The 19,462-nt window shown below is 39.8% G+C and overlaps 1 protein-coding gene across 2 annotated transcripts in view; it reads right to left on the bottom strand.

Annotated features, from left to right (window-relative positions):
• Positions 1-11,852: 11,852 nt before the first annotated feature.
• wdr7 (WD repeat domain 7) overlaps positions 11,853-19,462 on the bottom strand; it is a 120,504-nt gene continuing 112,894 nt past the window's right edge. For both annotated transcript variants that reach the window (XM_022744457.1, XM_022744458.1), the window contains exons 29-30: positions 16,954-17,058; positions 11,853-14,829 (exon numbers count right to left, since the gene is read on the bottom strand). In XM_022744457.1, the coding sequence (XP_022600178.1) occupies positions 14,626-14,829; positions 16,954-17,058 (309 nt within the window). In that variant the 3' untranslated portion in view covers positions 11,853-14,625. The remainder of the gene's footprint in view (positions 14,830-16,953; positions 17,059-19,462) is intronic.

Raw genomic sequence — 19,462 nt, 5'->3', positions numbered from 1 at the left:
ACTTGTTACTTTACACATTCAGATTTTACATCCAAAGTAGAGGATCTTGCTCTTGTAATGGGATATTTTACATCACGGCATTACAACTTTTGATTGAGCAAAGCATGTGAGTACTCCCTCCAGCAGTGATTTGTTTCAATCTTTTGATTCTACAAAGTCCATAATTCATTATGATTTCTATACATTAAATTTAAAAAATTCAAGCTCTAAACATGTTATTTTTTCCTTGATTTTGATATTTTTGTCTCTGTTGACCTACAGACAGTTTCTGACTACTTCCACACTGAGCTGATATTCTTGCTAGAAAACTGTCAAACTTTTTGAGATGCTCATGTATTATTTCTGAAATGAACTTCAAGTAACAGTAAAGCAGTCAGTGAAGTGATGACCATGTGTTGGCCTGAGAAAACTTGATTTTATTTCTGATTTTCAAACATATCTAGTTCAGTGTTTTCACCATCCGTTTGTGTCAGGAGTGAGATTTTAAGGACCCAAATGCAGATGACGAAGCCAGTAGACACCGATCAAACTGAAACAGTGAAAAACTTAAGTCTTACATCAAAGACAAAAGAAAGAAAACCCATAGAGGTGTGATAGAAAATCTGGAGTCCAAAGAACAAAGAAAACGAATAAGAAAACTGAGCAGAACCACTAGGAGACACATGGGAAACTCAGCCGAAGCAAACAGGAACAAAACAGACGAACTGACAAAGACAAGTGGGAACACAGAGACTAAATACACACAGGGAAGGTAAGGTTGATTGAACACAGGTGAAACACACTGGGGCGGGGCAGACAATCAACAAGGAGGGATAGCTAGCTAGCTACCTGAGGTAAGTCATTAGTTCCATAAGATAGTTGAAAACACTGTCTCTGACTGACTTGTCAATGTTTCCAGCTGACTCAATTTAAAATGAGAACATTTTAAATGGGGATTCAAATATATACTTGATGGTACATATATGACATCACGCTATAGCTGAGGCTAACGCTACATGTCCCAGACAAAAAAAATTCAAAAAGCATTCTCGCCGGTTAGTGCTTCATGTAAAACAAGGCAGTGTGTAGAACTAGTCAGTCAGCAGTGTAAGTATGACCAGGGAAATGTTACGATCAGACTGTTCCAACATAATCCTGTTCAGCTGTTTGTCTTACATGTTTGTATTTTCAAACAGTAAGTTTCAGTTTTCATGTTACATAAAATGAAAATCAGGCGGTCTGGTCTATGGAGGATTTTCGCTTTGCGTCAGCAGCTGCACCCGCCCTTACCATTGTTTCACAAAGTGCGGCTCCTGTCACTTAGCAAGCTTGACAACACAATACTTTTTTTCAAAAAAACCTTGAGGTTTTAAGGCCCCTGGTTTTCTCAGTTGTACTGTTTGCTGTTGAACTGAGCTGAAACCCAAAACTTACATTTAAAAGTGTAATCCTCAGGCTCTCTGTCACTGTTGTTTGCTGCCATATTATTTTTATTACCAGCCACAATGAATCTTGGGATAGGTTGGGCCACAAAGGATTCACTTGTTGTATCATTCGTGGCTCAGGAAAAGAAGAAAGCAATTCTCTGCCACATTTGAAAGAGCCTTTGAAATGACTGCTGTGACGCAATCAGTCTTCAAATGCAGCGTCTGGAGGATGCAGCCCCTGAATCGGGACACAGCTAGTCCAAGTCCATGTTAGGAGGAGGTTGGAGCGGATGAATGAACAACCTTAACCACGTATTTATTAATGTAGCCTTATTGGCTACAAAGGTCATTGTTGTGCAGGAATATTTTTTTGTGAACGCTGAACTGAACGAATCAGTTTACAAATGATGAACGTGAAGATGAGCAACATTCACTTTTGCAGTCAGTTACTCCCGCGAGAGAGAACGCCAGTCACGTTTTACAACAGTTTTACAGCATGCCGCATGGCGTCTCCATAGACACGGCCCAGTATGGTTGGTGCTAGTGGTACAGACGGTACAGATGGTACAGACGCATCAACTACTGCTGAAGCCAGTTTATATATAAGCATTTGAAGCAGTTTTATGAACTAACAAGTGAAGACTCAGATTATATTTACACACGGATTTTAAATGTAACTCATGTCTGTGATTCTTCAGTGGTGTACAGTAATTCATTTAATTTGGGAGTGGCAAAGATTTGTGGCTGGTGATGGATGGGTAGAAGGAGGTTCTACTGAAAAAGAATAGCAGCCTATTTATTTTTAAAAACAGAGCAAATGAACATTAACTAGTTTTTGGAACTGTGAACTTAGTTCAAAATTGAAAAAAAATGAACTATGAACGTGAACTAGTTCATTTTCATCTGCATGAGCTGAACTTTGAACTAGTTCTGAACTGGCAGCAACTCCAGTGTGAACTGGCACAACACTGACAAAGGTCATCTAACCTTAAGGAAGTATTTTATTCTAACCCAACCCACGAGCTTGTCCTACACCTATCCAAGTCATTTTTGTGCACTCTGTTTCAGTGCTGGCTCATGTCAGGGGGCAGAGACAGTTGGACTTGTAGAGCGTCCGAGACCGAAGTTCTACAAAATGGATGCGAGTGAATGATGAGCCCTTGGCTTTGAACCTAACATTCAGTTACCTCGTCCAATTAAAACATAAACACATGTTCGGGCCTCATCATTTCTTTAAGTGTATTCAAACGATCTTTGCGTTGCGTTGCTGCTCATCTCTGATCTCCTCACCTCGTTAAAACACCAAACACACACATTCCTTCTCCAATCCTAGAAACCCCCGCGTCTTAACAGCCGTTAGTAACCTTAAGCCTGCTCTAAGCTGCGGCGCGGCTCAACACTGAATTGATAATTGAAAAGTAAAGCGGCGGCGATTAATTTTTGACAGCGTTGTGGTTTTAAGACAGCGGCCCCTCCTCCAGCGCTGGGCCCCAGACTCCTGCAGTTGATGTGAGAAACCCCGGTGAATCAAAGCTTAGGCTGGGCTCTCGGGGGTTTCTATCCTTCTGTCTCCTCCATCCTTCCATCCCTCCATCGCTTGGCTGGATTTTAATGCCTACCTGAGGGACTGAAGGGGAGGGAGACGAGGGGAAGCCGAGGTTCTCTGACTCCATGTCGATACTTTCTCTCTCCAGCTGAGCAGAATCACAGCCTCTCTGCTCTTAACTAATCGAAACCTAACCCCCCCCCCCATCTCCCTCCTCTCTCTCTCTCTCTATCTCTCTCCATCCTCACTAACTTTAACAGAAAACTCCAAGCTTGTCGGAGCTAAACACACATATTGTTCTGTTTTTGATCTCCTCCTCGCTCGGCACTTAACATCGACTTTCCTTCGTACTTTCTTTAAACGTCGACACAGAAGGACTTTGTCCCACATTTAAGTATGTGCAGATACTTTCTCAGGATTAAAGGGAGGAACCTCTGATGTTGAAATGTGCTGCTGCTGTCAGGAGGCTCAGAGAGAAGATGCAGGTGGATAAGTGGACTACTTAAAACAGTTTGTAAGGATAAAGATCTGCAGGGCTGCAGTGAGTTTTAATCTGAAATCTGACTTCAAAACATGTTGACATGAAAATAAAATTAGGTCTAAACCTAGAAGCCTATCTGTCTGGACTGCCATGGTCAAATCCTGATTTTATATCTGCGATGTCATCTGACAAAATCATCAAACACATAAATTAAAGTTAGAAGAGACAGACCATCTGTCTTTTTTTTTTTTTTTTTTCTTAATTTTAGGCTTTTGCCTTTTTTACAGTCATAGAGAGAAAGAGAGATTGAGGATGACATACAACAAAGGGCCTCAGGCCAGACTCAAACCCAGGGCCACCTGGTCAAGGACTAAGCCTGAATAGCACGTGCTCCACCAGGTGAACCACTGAGACAGACTATCTTTGTTATTTAGTCTCTCTCACAGAGCACAGCCTCCGTCTGGATCCACAACAGTTTAATCTTTATTTACTTCAACTCCAGAACGTAACAGATTTTTACAAGAGGCAGGTCTTCATGTCGAACTCCCTCTGTTTGAGATGTAGAGTTGGTCATAGTCGTTAGTACGAAGCCTCGTTACCGATGACTTCTCTCTCTCCCTCCCTCTCTCCTGCTCTCTCTGCTCTGTGTGTGTTATATTTAGTTATTCCTCTGACTCCTTTAGTAATAATGATACATGGAAGCAAAGTTGTTTGTAATGGAGGCGAGGCTCAGTGTATTGGAAGCGCTCCTCCTCTTCCCCACAGTCCCAGAGCAGCCAGGAAACCAGGGCGGCTCAGTAGACTGCAGCTCGGCACTCTGCTGACCAGTGGTGGAAATATCATCACTCAGTCAGTCAGTCAGTCAGTCAGTCAGTCAGTCAGTTAGGGACATTCCAGGTTACAGGTCTGGCCCTGCTGTCGAGGTCCAGCCAAAAAAAACTATGAATGACAGTTTAGTAAGAATAGAGGAGAAAGACTAAAGAACTACCGGTGTGTTTTCAGGTAATTTTTTTTCCAGTCAAGTCCTGATACCACACACAAGTGGTTGGAAGGTAGTCAGGGTGATGGTGGACATACAAAGCTCAGGACTTTGTTTTGCATGTTGTTCTTTATTTGTTGTCAAGTCCCTGAGGAAGAGGATAGGGAAGAAAACAGAGAAAAGAACTCCCAGAAACAATAGAGGAGCATAAAATTACTATACAATGTAGAAAAAAAGATGTATCCATTTGCAGCACATTTCATTGAAATGGATCACCCAGTCTGAAGTATATGGTATGTTTGTGAAAGAGAGGGAGAGCTTTAGAGAAGTTGCTCCTTCAGAGCGGGACATTTGACAATCTCTTAACCTGAGGTAGTTAATCCACAACTAGACTTGAAGTAGAGTCCACTGGATTAAATTTATTCTCACAGTAAATAACTGGATTTTTGATATGAAGTTAAACTGGGAACTATGGAAATTTAGTTCAAGGATGGATGTGTCACAGTGCAAGTGCAAGTTGACTATGAAGTTAGTTTAGGTCAATGATAACGATTGGAGAAATTTGAAAATGAGTTTCAGAGCAGGCTATTGAAAAATGGAGACTCAAGTCTTTTTACTCATTGACAAGATGAAAGCTTCTATCTAACAAAGCATTTTGAAAAGTCGGGTGTAATGTTGTATGTTTAAATGAACAACCTTATGAAGGAAAGATCCCCTCTCTCGTGACAACCAGAAACAAATGATGCTTCAGTTAGTGTAGGAAAACAAATTAAACATATTTTCTGCTGAATTGGGGAACAGGATTACACAGGTCTTACTTTTTGCATCTTCATTTATTTCATTAATATTATTTTGTATTTATTGCATTTAAATAATAATACTCTATTATATGAAGAGCAGCAAATTAAATTTTGGGTGCAAGAGCAAAAAATGTAACATACATTTTAATCCTAAAATCTATATCTTCATACGTGTAGCAGCATATTTGTTGTAAGTTAATTTAAAAAAAAAAAGATGCATTATTCATATTCTTTTAAATATATGGCTGTTAAAAAATCCCAGCTGAGCTCAGCATGGTAAAGGTTTACATAAAGACAAAGTTTGAAACAGCGGTGGTACTGTAGCTGTATCTGGGTCGTCTCAAACAGTTTGGTCCCCACAAAACATTCACTGATGAAATATTTTCTGTGTTTTTTCCCCTAAAACCTTCTCCCATCCAGCTGTGAGATCCTATCGATTATAAACAACCGCAGATCTTTTGATAATCTTTTTATCTTGAGAAAGAAAAAAAAAACACTTGCAGCTGAAATGCAGGAACTTTTGGGAACATCAATAATGGATAAATACACAAACTGGAACAACATGACTTTCTGATCTCGACAAAACTTTCACCAGAGCAACTTAAACAAACAGCCGTTTGATTCCAATGTGATTCCAATGTTTGACAGAAAAAAAAAAACACCTCAGAATAAAAAATGAGTGAGGGATGGAAAAGTAGGACACTCTGATTCATTTCACAATAAAAGCTGGAAAGTTGCTTAAATCCTTGTTTGACTAAATGGGAAAAATTACAGACAAGTGAACAAGTTCAGGAGAAAGTGATTCTGCAAAATAAATAAGAATGATTTAAAACAGAAAAAGTGTATTCATTTCTTTGAGAAGGAAGGAAGCAAGAGGAGAAGGCGTAGAAGAAAGTGGTAGCACACCGATGAAGAAAGAAAGGGAGAGAGTTTGGTTGACTTCCTTGCTCTTTCGACTAATAAGAAAATCTGAGGCCAAAGACACTGAATCCCTGCTGCTTTATAGGCTTTCCTTTATTCCACTGTGACATCTAAAGGAAGAATATGGACAACGACAACAACAACACAGGAGACAGTCGAGGTCAAATACAATATAATGAAGAAAATTTTAAGTAAATAAATGTATAAATATACAAATGAGCAAACAAGCAAATATTCAGTTGTTACTTAAAACAGTTATTTGTAAGTTTCATTATAGTTATCTAGCTAGTGTTAGCATAAACAGCTGTTTACTTATCAGTCCACGTTGTGAGTTTAGCATCAAAATGAATGCCTTTACTCACTAAGAGCTGTCTCCAGTGGTGGCAAGCAACCCTCATGTTTTGCTTCTGTTACTGTCACTTCTTTTCTTCTACTGAAGTTAGCATGCTAACCAGCTAGCCCCCAGCCTGGTCGAACTGGCACTGCACTGAAGATGTACTGCTCAGGGGACGTATTATAACATATTGTCTTCTAAATGTGAAGATGGTTGAATCTCATGGCAAGACTGGTAAGTAAACAGCTGGTCACGCTAACAGTGGTTATGTAGCAACGGCAAAACTTAAAAATAGCTCCATTAAAACAGTGTTTGAACTAATACTAGCCTCTGAATGAATCTGGTCCTCTCATTGTCCAGGACAAATTAACACATAATGATACTTGTCACCCTGATCTCCTGCTAAGTGCACAGTGCTGAACCAGAGGCCTGAGCAAAGAAAGATCCCTCTGAGGATCATCATAAACCTTATCATGCTAATCCTGCTAACCGTTCTGATCCGTCTGCTAGTCTCTGGTTCTGGTCTCAACAGACTCCTCATCTGAGTCTGGGTCTGACTGAGGCTCAAACATCTGATGTCTCCTCCTCTAACCATCTTGATACTCTCTGCTCTTTCACCTGTACACCTGGAGCAAGCAGGTGGTGGGCGGGGCTCAAAGCCTGATCCACATTTCTCAATCAGGTAGATGTCTTTACAGTAGTAGATTTTGATTTTGTTTTCCACTTTTTATGTGTGAAAACCATGTTAAACAAAATGTGAACCATAGCAGAGGATTTTTTACAGACTTCTAAACATGTCTGGAGAGGAACTTTAAGAAATCAAATCTCTGTTCTCGTCTTAATTCTGTGACAAGACCGATCCAGGTGCTGGTGTTTATCCAGGTGGGTTTTGATGGACTGGTCCAATTTTAAAGTCTGGGGCTGATTTTTTATCCCTGGTTTAAGCACCTGAACAGCAAAGTACAAGTTCTTCCTGAAGTTAGTTTTCAAACTTTTCAAAGGTCTTCAGGTTGTTTCCTGCCTCTGTGTGAAGGACTTTAAGTTGGAGGTGAGAAAATGAGAAGAAACGTTGAGCTGTGACTGCAGATTATAGCTCCTGATCAATACTGCCAATACCTGATGGTGTTCATACTGAGGACTGATGGAAGACAGAGGGGAAGAGCAGGGACCAGAAGAGTTCCTGTGTATGTACGAGAGAGACCAAAAGAGTGATAGAGAGAAAAAAAAAAGTATGTGTGGTAAATGGTCAGCATTTCTGAATGGAGCGATTGGAAGGTCAAAGGTCAAAGCCACCAGCAGGGTTGATCTGTTACAAATACAACATGAAATCAGTGGACTAACGGATAAAAGTTGTGATTATTTTACAGGTTCAATCATTTGAGACACGAAACAACAGCACTGGTCATTTGTTCAAAGTCTGTTTCCAGAAGAGAATAGAAGCAATCTTATTTAGAAAAGTCAACAAAAGACAAATATAACTGGTCTAGGTTTCCATTGAGAGATTAAAGCTGGGTTTTCCTCTCTTACGTTATCATTCCAGTTAAACATGATGATGGATTTCCAGCAGTCTGCCTCTGGACCTGGCTCCCTGGGGCTGCATGTGGCAGGAGCCACGACATGAATGCAAAAAACAAGAAAAGTGTTTCCATTTCAATTTAGTGAAATATTGTTTTATCTGAAATACAATGGAGTATTGGGGCCACATTGAGGAAAAAATCTGAATCTGAAATTTTGAGAATAAAGTCGTAATATAATGAGAATAAAGCTGTAATTTTAGGTTCCATGTTGATTTAGAGGGAAACATCAGAAGCTTTAAAATGAGGAACGTGGAGCATCCTGTGAAGTTCTACTTTAGCAGAGGTTTCACTTATAAGGAGAAACTTCATCTTTTGGCTTTTCATCATCATCATCATCATCATCATCATCATTCTTTTTTTTTCCTCAATGTGGCCCTAATACTCTGTTGTACTGAAAAACCACCTCATGCAAACGCATTTTCTTTTAACTATAACCACAAATGTTCTCCAACAATAACCAACTAGTTTTACCTGACTAAACTCAAAAGAACAGTTTTAGAAAGCAGATTTTAAAATGTTTAAAGCATCAGACACACAAAGAAAGAGAAGTTTGAGGATCTGTCTGTTTCATTGCTGCTTCACTGTTAATATTTCATACTGCAGTTAAAAGTGAATTATTGAGCGCACAGTTAACTTTACATGTACAAATCCCTCTTTAATCATTACCTACCTTTGAATTATGAACTGACTTCATGTTTTATGTTTTTAAATTGAATTAGATGAAAACATGAAGCTCAGTTCAAATATGAGACGGATGCAAACAGAGACGGTCAGAGAGTTAAAGAGCTGTGAGATTAAAGGAAGAGATTGATCTTCTCTCGGTGATCAGAGATGTGTTAAAACAGGTCCACCATGCTCTCATTATGATGCTGAGAAAGAGAGAGTGTTTAATTAGTCAGACAGAGGCAGAGTTAGAGTAGGTTTTTATATTATGGTTGAATTTTTCTCTCTTTTTAGTTGAAAGTTGATCCCCATGTTTGATTCTAAGTTTTTTTCTTCAATGTTGCTTCAATTTGTTCACCTTCAATAATTATCTCTCGGTATGAGGTCGTTTTTATTTCTAGTGACAGATTCCACCATGTCCTTGCTGGAGTGAAATTGCTTTCATGTGCACGGACACACAGGAAACTATACATGTGTGTAATTATGTTACATATTGTTTACATAGCATTACTGTTTGTAATTTTATCAGCCTCCCTGTTTACTGCTGTATCAGAGCTCTATTAAGTTACTGCTAATGCAAAGACAACATTTCCTACTACTGCCTGGCATTAAACTGCCTAACCACAAGGATGCTTTTATTGTGAAGCAGCCACAGGAAATGACTATTGCTGACTGCCACTGATCATTAAAACTGTGTCTGCAAACCAAGACGCCCTTTCTGACAGAGGGTGAGTTTTAAATACTGCAGGGAGTAAAGTTACAGCCAACTGCAGACTAGGGACAACACACCTCCAACATGTCATACAGGTGAAGAATGTCTGTGAGATCAGACCTTGGTTGCCCACAACATGATAATTGACTGTGTTCAGCTACAGCAATCTCTCATCTGTTGTATTTCAAAGTAGCTGCAGGCTACCTGCATGATTAATACAAGACTGTACTGTATATTTGTGAAGGAATAAATAACAGGCAACGAATTAATGAGCAATAAATTGCACTTTTACTTTAGATGAATACAAACTGTCTGTTGCTGCTGGTTTATATATTCAAAGTTATATTACACATTAAAATGTCTAAAAACAACTGGACCTGTGTTCTATATGTTGTTGAGTTGTGTTCTTACATCATCTCAAATGTTTCCATCAATTCTCAAACCAGAGAAATCTGTGATTTTAATCATGGTAACGTTTCATTGGTCGCCTGTCAGTGACATCATATCCTCTATGATCATGTGTCAGTGTGTTTGTCTGACAGAAGCTCAACATTGACTTTTATCTAGTTTTAAGCCACATACACTTTTTCCACCTTGGTGGTTTTCAGCTCTATATTTGAACCAGATGAAGGATTTTAGTCGTCGGACGTCTGGATCTGAAGTTATCAGAGAAACAAGCTGAGGAAATGTTAGACAGCTCAGCTCCCAGCTGCTGGAGACGTCCTGTCCTGTGTCACTGAAGAGCGTCGCTGAAGCTCTGATTCTGCCTTATTCAGTGTTTCTACTGGTTTTAATCCCCTGGTGTGTTTGTTATAGAGAGGATACTGAAGGAATCCAAAATGGGAGGGGCTTAAGGCAATGGTGGTGAAGACAACAACTCCCATGATCCCACACTATTTCATGACATCACCCAAAGCCGTCTTATTTGTTTACAGCAAATTTAAGTTTAAAGAAAAGAATAAAACATGGAGGACGAATATCTGATGGTCTCATTTTCATTTTTATTGGACACAACAACAACAACAACACATTTAAACACATGTTGTTTTTATGATGCACAGTAGATTCAACTGTGGGGAGCTTGTATACATGCACTACATCACACACACACACATACACACACACACACACACACTCTCTTAAATATTTAGACTGAGTCTACTGTCTTTATAAACAATTAATATATAATCACATCAAAATCAATAAGAAAAAAAAATGCTGATTACATTTAGTGTGAAATTCAGAAATGAATATTTGCTGTTGAAAACTGAGTAAGCAGAGACTTTCTAAACCACAATCAGCTGATCATCACACAATGGAAATGTTGATAACTGAGGGAAATCCTTTGTTTGCAGTTAGAGGCAGAAGCTGCGTCACATGTTCAGGAATCAAGAAAAGGAAGGAGGAAAAGAGAAAACAGAAGAAACAAAGGGACCTAAAATATACAAATGTTTCTCTCATGCAGTCACAGAGCTCTTCTGTACAGTGCTGTTAAGATCCATTTTATGAATATATCAAATGCTAAAAGTGAAACTGTTTTTGGAGACATTCTCAGTAGCTGTATCACGTTTTTCATGTACTTGATAAAACCACAAGGTTCTTGAAGACATTTCGGTTCACTACCTTCACCAAAGAACCTTCTTTTTCTGGGTGGATGACCTGATCTTCCTCGCTTGTTACTTACTCTTCAGCTCTTCCTCTCTGCCTCCTTTATTTTTCTCACCTTTCCTCCCCTGAGAGGCTGCCAAAAACATATTTTCTCAAACTGTTAAGAGTGGTGGAGAAAATGTAAAATCAAGATCTCAAAGCTGTCTGGACCTGGCGTACCAAAGCTGGCTGGGACTTGACGTGTGTGTTTGTCTGTGTGTGTGTGTGTGTGTGTGTGTGTGTGTGTGTGTGTGTGTGTGTCTGTGTGTTTTCAAAAACCCATCTGACGAGCTGCTGGATATTTTTTTTTGAGGAGAGGAAGAACTTGTGAAAAGCTTTGACACGCTCGGGTTTACAGGTGTGTAACGGTGTTAGAAGCTTTCTGACAGCACTAATGAAACTGACAGATGGAGGAAGGAAAGGAGGGAGGACAGAGGAGAGGAGGAGGAAAGGAGAGGAAAGGGTTCAAAAGATGGAAGCAAAGCAAGTGAAGTGTGCTTAAAACCAAACTCTTCCTACGTATGCGAGCTGCTTCCAAGTGTCACAAAAAGCAAAAGTAAAAACATCTATCCGCAGTCTGATAACTTGAAAATGCGTTCAGTAGACTCCAGACCTCCACCAAGGCCAATGTCAAATAACTTAAACCAGATTTAACAGGAAAAAAAAATCATAATTATAATTTATAGTAAATGACCCGTCTATGCCCCAAAAGTGAATGGGTTCTTCCCTGGCCCGCGACCCATCCCTCCACCAAGTTAGGTGCATATCGGTTCAGTACTTTTTTGTGTAATCCTGCTAACAAACAAACAAACAAACAAACCAACCAACAAACACACACATTTGACACATAACCTCCTTGGTGTAGACAATGACAGCAAACTGTTACTTTATAAATATCAAATCTCTATACATAGATGTATATATATTTCTTTCTCTGCATAAAACTCCAACTCTGAGCACTAAAACAACACTTTAAAGCAAGAAGGTTCTGACTGACAGTGAAGGTATAATGTGCAAAAACATGTCTGTTGCATCAGAAAAAAACAGTGATATCACGGTGTACTGACACACCCTGAGTTCACTCCTACATCACTGAAGCAAGATGAGAAGATAAACCACTGGAGATCTACAAAAACAGTTTGTCTTTAAACAGATTACGCTGTTATAGCTGTTAGCATTCCCCATAAGTAGCCATGGGTATGGTTAGCCCCCATGCTAACAGGATACTCCCTTGACTAATTGTACCTGCTGTTGGTAATAAGGAATGTTAATAACATTTAAGAGAAGAATTGCAGTTTTCTTTTATAACACATGAAACATGAAAAATGAATATTAAACTGTAAAATAAACTACTGTGACCAGCCATGACACATGTGGCTGCTATTGTTTTCACCTTGTGAGTCTGTGTGTTTGTGTCATCATGACAAAATGCGGTCTTGCAGACACCTACTGTAACAGGAACTACCACAGAGGCAGTTTTAGTACTTTTGGCAGGTGCTTATACGTCTGTCACAACTGTGAAAGATAGTCACAAAACTCACAAAATGAAGGCCGAGTTTGATGATGGATGTGGTCAGACCTATGAGTACTGACTGCTCATGTAATAATGGAATAAGATGTAAATGGAATACTGTAACATTTCTTCAGGTATTGTCAATGTTATAAGAAGACATTGCCACTTTTTGGCCTGTAGAAGAGAAATTATCTCATCTGAAGAACTAGTTAGTGCCAGGCAGACAGTCACGTTAGCCACAATAAATACACAAAACAGGAAGATTAACACCAGGTTACATTACACAGCAGTTCTAACTGTTTATGTACATATTTATATCTAGAGATACCCTCCTAAAAGTCAGGTGGGTGCAAGAATGACAAGAGAAAAGCTGCAAGAAGAAGAGCAGTCTTCACATCTATTAGTCTATTACGAAGCGTCATCGTCTGCAAAGAAACACCCCCAAAAAGAAAAGCATGTGAGGGGTAAAATGAGGCAAGAAAATAGGCAGCCACTGTTTTCCTTCAAATATACAAACCTTCAGGAAAGTTTTTACATCCTGAGAGAGACAGAAAGAAGTGAGCGAAGTGGGATTTTGGACCAACATGTGGACACAGGGAAATATGGAAACTGTTACTGAATAAAACAGACAGGCTGAAGACAGTAAGCTGAATGCAAACAAGATGATGGACAAAACTACCTCAAAGAGATATGCACAAAGGCTGACTACATGACAAAATTCATGTTGGATAATTATCAAAATATCTCATGCACCTTTCTGACCGAATAGTTCCTAGTAAAAAGGAGCCACTAAACTAAAAAGTTAAAGTCTCTTGTTTGCATTTCTGATGCATCTGAAGATATAAAGCTGATTCTAGTGGCAGCCAGTGGCAGGCCATTCTTTGTGGAGCATATGTACTATATGCATCCCACTACCCCTTTTGCTGAACTATTCAGTGTTGCTGTCATCCACTTTAAGTCTGACCAAAATAACGATATGTTTTAGTTTGTGTGAATTTTTCTTCTGTGAATTTTTACATATCTGTGGTGACTGACAGCTGCACCTCCAGCATCTAAACGTTTACTGCAACCATGCTTTTAGGATAAACAGTCTGAAGTGAGAATGTGTGCTTAACAGTGAAAATACACTTGGGTGTAAACACATACACACACATTTCTGTGTGAAGCTCAGAGAGGATGGAAAAGCTTCCAAGGTGTCACAAAAGTAAAAGCAAGAACCAAAGCGCTCACACACATACACAGACACACAAATGTGAAAAGTGTGTACTTGTCTTAGAGAGTTTGGGGCGTACCAAAGCTTTAAAGGGAGAACAGTCAACTAGAAATGATTCATTCCAGTTGTGAAAACTAAAGATGCTGTTTCACTCGTCCACTCCCAAACAAACTTTAATATAAAGAGCAGAAAATGGAAAAAATGGCAAAGATCAATTCATTTTTCAGTCACTGTGTTACATCCATTTCCCAGTCCAGTGTTTCTGCAAAGTAAATCCAGAAATGCCTGCAATAACTTTTAAACATTTAATAATAAGATTCTCGTAATTAGCACTGAAGTAAACTAAAAACTAGGTGGGACCCAGAATGGCTGCAGCAACAGAAAAGATCTGTGACATGCAGCAAATAAATAGGAATGAAAAGAAGGTGTAAACGACTAAAAATACATCAATGCAGTCTAAAATGTAAACAAGCCTTGTATCACGGCCTTTAAAGTGAGTTCACTCACAATTATCACTATGGGACATAAACCAAAAAAAAAATCACCCAGTCCAAACCTGGACCTGAGCTCGGTTTTGACTTCTGCAGTTTGAATACTTCAAGTGACAAACCTTTGAATTAAAACCACGTGAAACTTCACTATCAGCCTCCTTCATTTTACACTCTCTTAACCGATTGACTCAGCAGCTCAGGATACATTTTGGGAGCTAAAATTAAAGTGACCAATCCATGCTACAGCTTTTCATATTCTGCTCCAGAGAAAAACAACAAACTAAAAAGCTGCAGGTCTGTCAGATAAAAGAACGGAGATACAGCTGGAGATACAGATGTGGTTTAGACCATGAAGCGGTGCTCCTTGCCGTCATGGGCCATCAGGATGACGTTGCGGTTGGAGGTCCAGATGAGGCGGGCAAGCTTCAGGTGATTCTGGGAGCCCGGGGACGCCGGCTGCACTGGAGGAACCTGGTAGGTCTTAATGCAGCGGAGCTGAGGGGCCGAGTTCAGCATCCCGATGCTCCCCAGCAGACTGGTGTTCATCTGAGGAGGGCAAACAAAACATCAAGCTGCAGATACATACATTATCCACTGATCAATCAATAATCAGTATTTCTTCTGGTTAAACAGTTTAAAGGTCAAAAATACTGACCAGGTCCAACAGAAGTTACCAGGGTTCAAAACAACGTCTTTCAAACTTTATAAAAAGCAGAAAATTCTCACACAGGAAAAACTGGAACCAGCATATATTTTACCACATTAGCAAAAGCTTTATAGAAACATGATGAAACATTCAGAAGTTTAAATCAAGTCAAGTTTAGTTCAACCCTAACTGATTCTGGGTCAGTTGGGGTTGAATTCAGTATTAAAATCAGTCATATTTCAGTTAATATTATCTTACATGATGCATATTGTTAAATAGATTTGCATTGATTCAATATTGGGGAACCTGAGTTGAAGGGGCCAAATTTGGGCATCTAACTCACTTTTGCCCTGTGGCTCCGCTCAGTGCAGTATAAACCTGCTTTCAGCATCAGTTTCCATTCTGAAGTACCTCATGGCCCTAAGATAATAATACGCTTTCAGGGATATAAATTTAAACAAATCATTTTCATGTGCGCCAATAGTATTAACATCTTCTGGTTTAGTTTACTGAGACCAAACTCTTGCATTATTTGTAAGACTGACAACAAATATTAACGGACAGATCAGAGGAATCACTAGTGAAATGTTTCTACCTGCCTCATCCCTGTTCTTTTGGTTCTCAGTACAGATTCTATACAAACTGTACTTTCAATACTTGCAGTGAAAAATTAGTTAATGAGCATTTTGGTAAGAAAACATTCCACACCAGTTCCTGTTAGTGATGGAGCTGCTGAATCCTCTGAGGAAACGCTGAGTTTAACCCATGAGTCTTCTGTCGCTGCATCCGTGAAGAAGGCAGAGCCCGAGACTGGACACAGCTAATGTGTGTGTGTGTGTGTGTGTGTGTGTGTGTGTGTGTGTAGGAAAAACACAGCGAGGAGAAACTCTATCATTTCCTGAGACGACACTGCCCCTCCCTCTCTCTCTCTCTCACACACACACACACACAAACACACACCGACAGAGCGTCTGCCAGCTCATTACCACAGCAGCCGTCTTGCCGGCGCGCTAGCAGCGGTTTATGCTTACAGTAATGCCATTAGTGTGTGTGTGTGTGTGTGTGTCTGCAGACAGTCGTGTCAGAGGTCGTAAAGACCTTTCATTCAAAATAACAGTTCTGGGAAGAAGATAAGAAATACACGTCTGTCTGCGAGTACATGCATAGTATTTATTTGTGTGACCGGTAGCATCACTTTGTATTAGTTTTTATTTAGATGTTGTTTCTTTATGCATGTGAACTTTTTCATTTGAATTTTATTATTATTATTATTTAATATTTATTAAAAATTAATTATTATAAAGAAGCATACAAATGTTTCATAATAAATAGGTAAATAATAAATAAATATATGTTTTTTCTGAGCACTGGGTGTTCACTGGATATGAATTAATGCAAAACTTAAATTGGAATGCAATATATTTTTTAAACTATAAAACTATAAAAACATATACTTGTATTTGGTGATTAAAGACTAAGATAAGACTTTTGCTATTGCTACACAGCTTGCGTTTGTATTAAAAGCTGTTTACAAAGTCTAGATGAAATGTTGCGGGTTCAGCATCAAACAAACTTCTACATGCTAACCAGCTAGCCTGTCTCATCACTATCCGATACCGAGTCACTGTAACGTCCAGGCTGCCCTGAAGAGGTAGCTGCTCAGAAGACGTATCATAACCTTTTGTATCGTAACACAATGATAGCTGAAGCTCTCAGCAAGACTGGTTAGTAAACAGCTGTTAATGCTAACGTTGGCTATAGCAAAAACTAACAAATAGCATCTTCAGCTCTCAGTAGGAAATGTATCTGTACTGGTGAGTGTCTGTGTACAGCTGCTAAGTACAACTTACTGATGCTAAATGAAAGTGTTATGGTTGATACAGCTGTAAAGACATGTTTCTGTAGCTGAAACTATTGGTTGGTTGGTTGTTTTTTTATGTACTTTGGATTTCTGAAGGAGAAATTATGTCTTGACAAAAAAAAAACAAATGTACTCAGTATGTATCTGTTTTTGAGTCATTTACCTGCCAGAAGGAGATGTGGCTGTCAGCGTTGGAGTATGTTGCTAGGTAACGGCCGTCAGGCGCGAACGACACCGCTGTGATCGGACCCTTATGGCCGTGGATGTTCTGCAGAGAGGGAAAGATGGAGGATCATGGTATTGCTGGAGCTGGACTGGTTCTTCTTGATTTTACAGACAGTTTTCATCAGTGAATCATTTGGTGAACAGTTGTTTTCAGATTCCTGTATGTTTGTAATAAATATCAGGTTCTGGGTGAAATACAGTAAAGAAATAAAATCACAAAGAAGAAGAAAAAAGAGTCAAAGTTCCCTGCTTGCAAAGAGTGATGTAAACATGTAAAACATTAAAAGTTAATTCACAACCTAAAGTCAAAACTATAACCAGTATACACCTAATGTACTACAACAGTATAGTACTACAGCTACTGCTAACTCCATAATTACAGCTTATAAAGAAATGTAAACAGACAATTTCACATAAAACTGTCTCATGAAAATGTTGTTTCGTCTTCGTATTAAAAAGCAAAGAAGAGCCACATTGTGTAAATATTATTAAAATAATGTAAGTTTATAAATGAACTGACTTGTGTTTGTGTAAGGTCGGTTTTGCTTTGAGTAATAAAATCAAGAAATAATGAAACTAATACTCTAGATGCAAACACAAGCTCAAAAGGATTTTCCACTTTTCCACAGTGCAAACAGCTCATGGATTTCTGAGGTGACTGAAAGGCCTGATGGGAAATGGACTCCTGTGCATGCTGACATACAGTGGACGGACAGACAGTCAAATATTCCCCTGTGTGACCCCAGCCTCATGTAGCTGATCACACTGTGGCGGCGGGTCACATCCAAACATCACAGTGAAAATATGACTCATCACTGCTCTAATGGAAAACTCTAAATCTCTATAGGGATATTATGGGAATATTATTCAGGGCGTGAAATGATGAAGTCAGCAAAGTAGTGCCACTGATGCTTGTTGTTAGGTTCTGGTGTGTTTCCCTTCGGCTTTATCAGAAGCTGGAGGTCAACATCAGTCTGCCTGGAGGCTGATGGACCTCAGAGGTGATCTGAAGTGTTATGTTCTGTTAGACTGTGATGAGTCTTTTCAGTCTGTACTCTGCTGCTGGTCTTTCTGACAACCCATACTACTGTACCACATCACCATCAAACTATGGGTGTGTGACTTTTACTCTGAACACCCTGAACTCTTCCCGCTTTATTCATTTTTGCTGAATATAAACTGATTTCCTCTGGCTTCACTCAGGCGGGGTTTGAGTTTTGTTGCTTTTATTTGACGGGACAGTAGAGATTGCCAGGGAATGCAGAGACAGAGCAGGGGAATGATATGAAGCAAAGAGTCCGGTCAGCCGGAAGTTGAAACAGGAACTCGCTGCTCAGGGCATCTACGCCCACTTGGTTTGCACCCTAACCACTCAGCTATTGGGTCACCCAATTCATGGGGTCATGGGTGTGGATGGGCGGCAGTTGCTAGGTAATGAGGCAAATTGGGCACCATACGTTTACGGACACACGATGGACATAACCAGGAACAAAATGGAAAAGTAGTACAAGGAAAAAACTGAGGTTTTAATATGAAACTCTAAATTAGAATTCTTGTCCCGGGAAAGAATACACACAGTCGCTCAAAAAAGAGAAGAATCCAGGGAAAACCAGGACGGGTGGCAACCCTAGTAGCATGCCTTGCTTTGGTTTTATTGGTGTGATACTGACAGACACTATGCGATAAAGAGTGTGTTTATGTCAGTGTGTTTGTGTTGCAGCGTCACAGAGGAAAATCTGGAAAAACGCACAGACAAAAAATAAGAGTATCTCAAGCAACACAGATCATCCCTCATCAACCACAGCAGCTAAAACGAGAGCAGAGTTTTCCAAACGATTCCTCTCAGTGATGGATCCAAACTGCTGCTGCAGCTCCGGGTTCAAACCCAGAGTGCAATGAATTCTCTTCTGTGATGAAGACGAGATGAAGAACATATTTGTGTCCTTGTTAAAATTTTATCGAGACGTCTCAGAGAAACTTGTTTTGCCGCGACGCTGCCCAGGTTTTCCTTGACAGTAAGTGTTTGGTTTGGATGAGATAATTCCATCAGATGAGGGGCAGCTTCTGGTCCAACAGATGCTGCCATTCGCCTCCAGAACTCAGGGGACAAAATAAAGCAACGCTGCGCCACGTGTAACGCAATAAACTGTCCCACCAGATGCAGGGCGTGTAACGCAATAAATGCCCCCCAGAAATCCCCGCCCCGCCGCTGCCTCCGACTGGGATTACAAACTCTCACCTCCAGATGAGATTAAGACGCGTCGCCTCAGGCGCCCAGACCCTGAAATAATAACCCGTCTGTGGCGATTAAAGCAGAAAAAAATAATAACGCGATGAAATAAAAATCTCATCTTTTTAATTCGTTCTCTCCCTCCTCCTTTTTGGGGGAAATCCTATTAGATTCCAGCAGTGTTGGCCGAGAAAAAAAAGATTTCTTTCCAGCCTTC

This window comes from Seriola dumerili, unplaced genomic scaffold (genome assembly GCF_002260705.1).
Source record: "Seriola dumerili isolate Sdu_G_001 unplaced genomic scaffold, Sdu_1.0 BDQW01000081.1, whole genome shotgun sequence".
In the NCBI taxonomy this organism is placed as follows: Eukaryota; Metazoa; Chordata; class Actinopteri; order Carangiformes; family Carangidae; genus Seriola; species Seriola dumerili.
The sequence above is the reverse complement of the archived record's forward strand: the minus strand, read 5'-3'. Positions and strand labels throughout refer to the sequence as shown.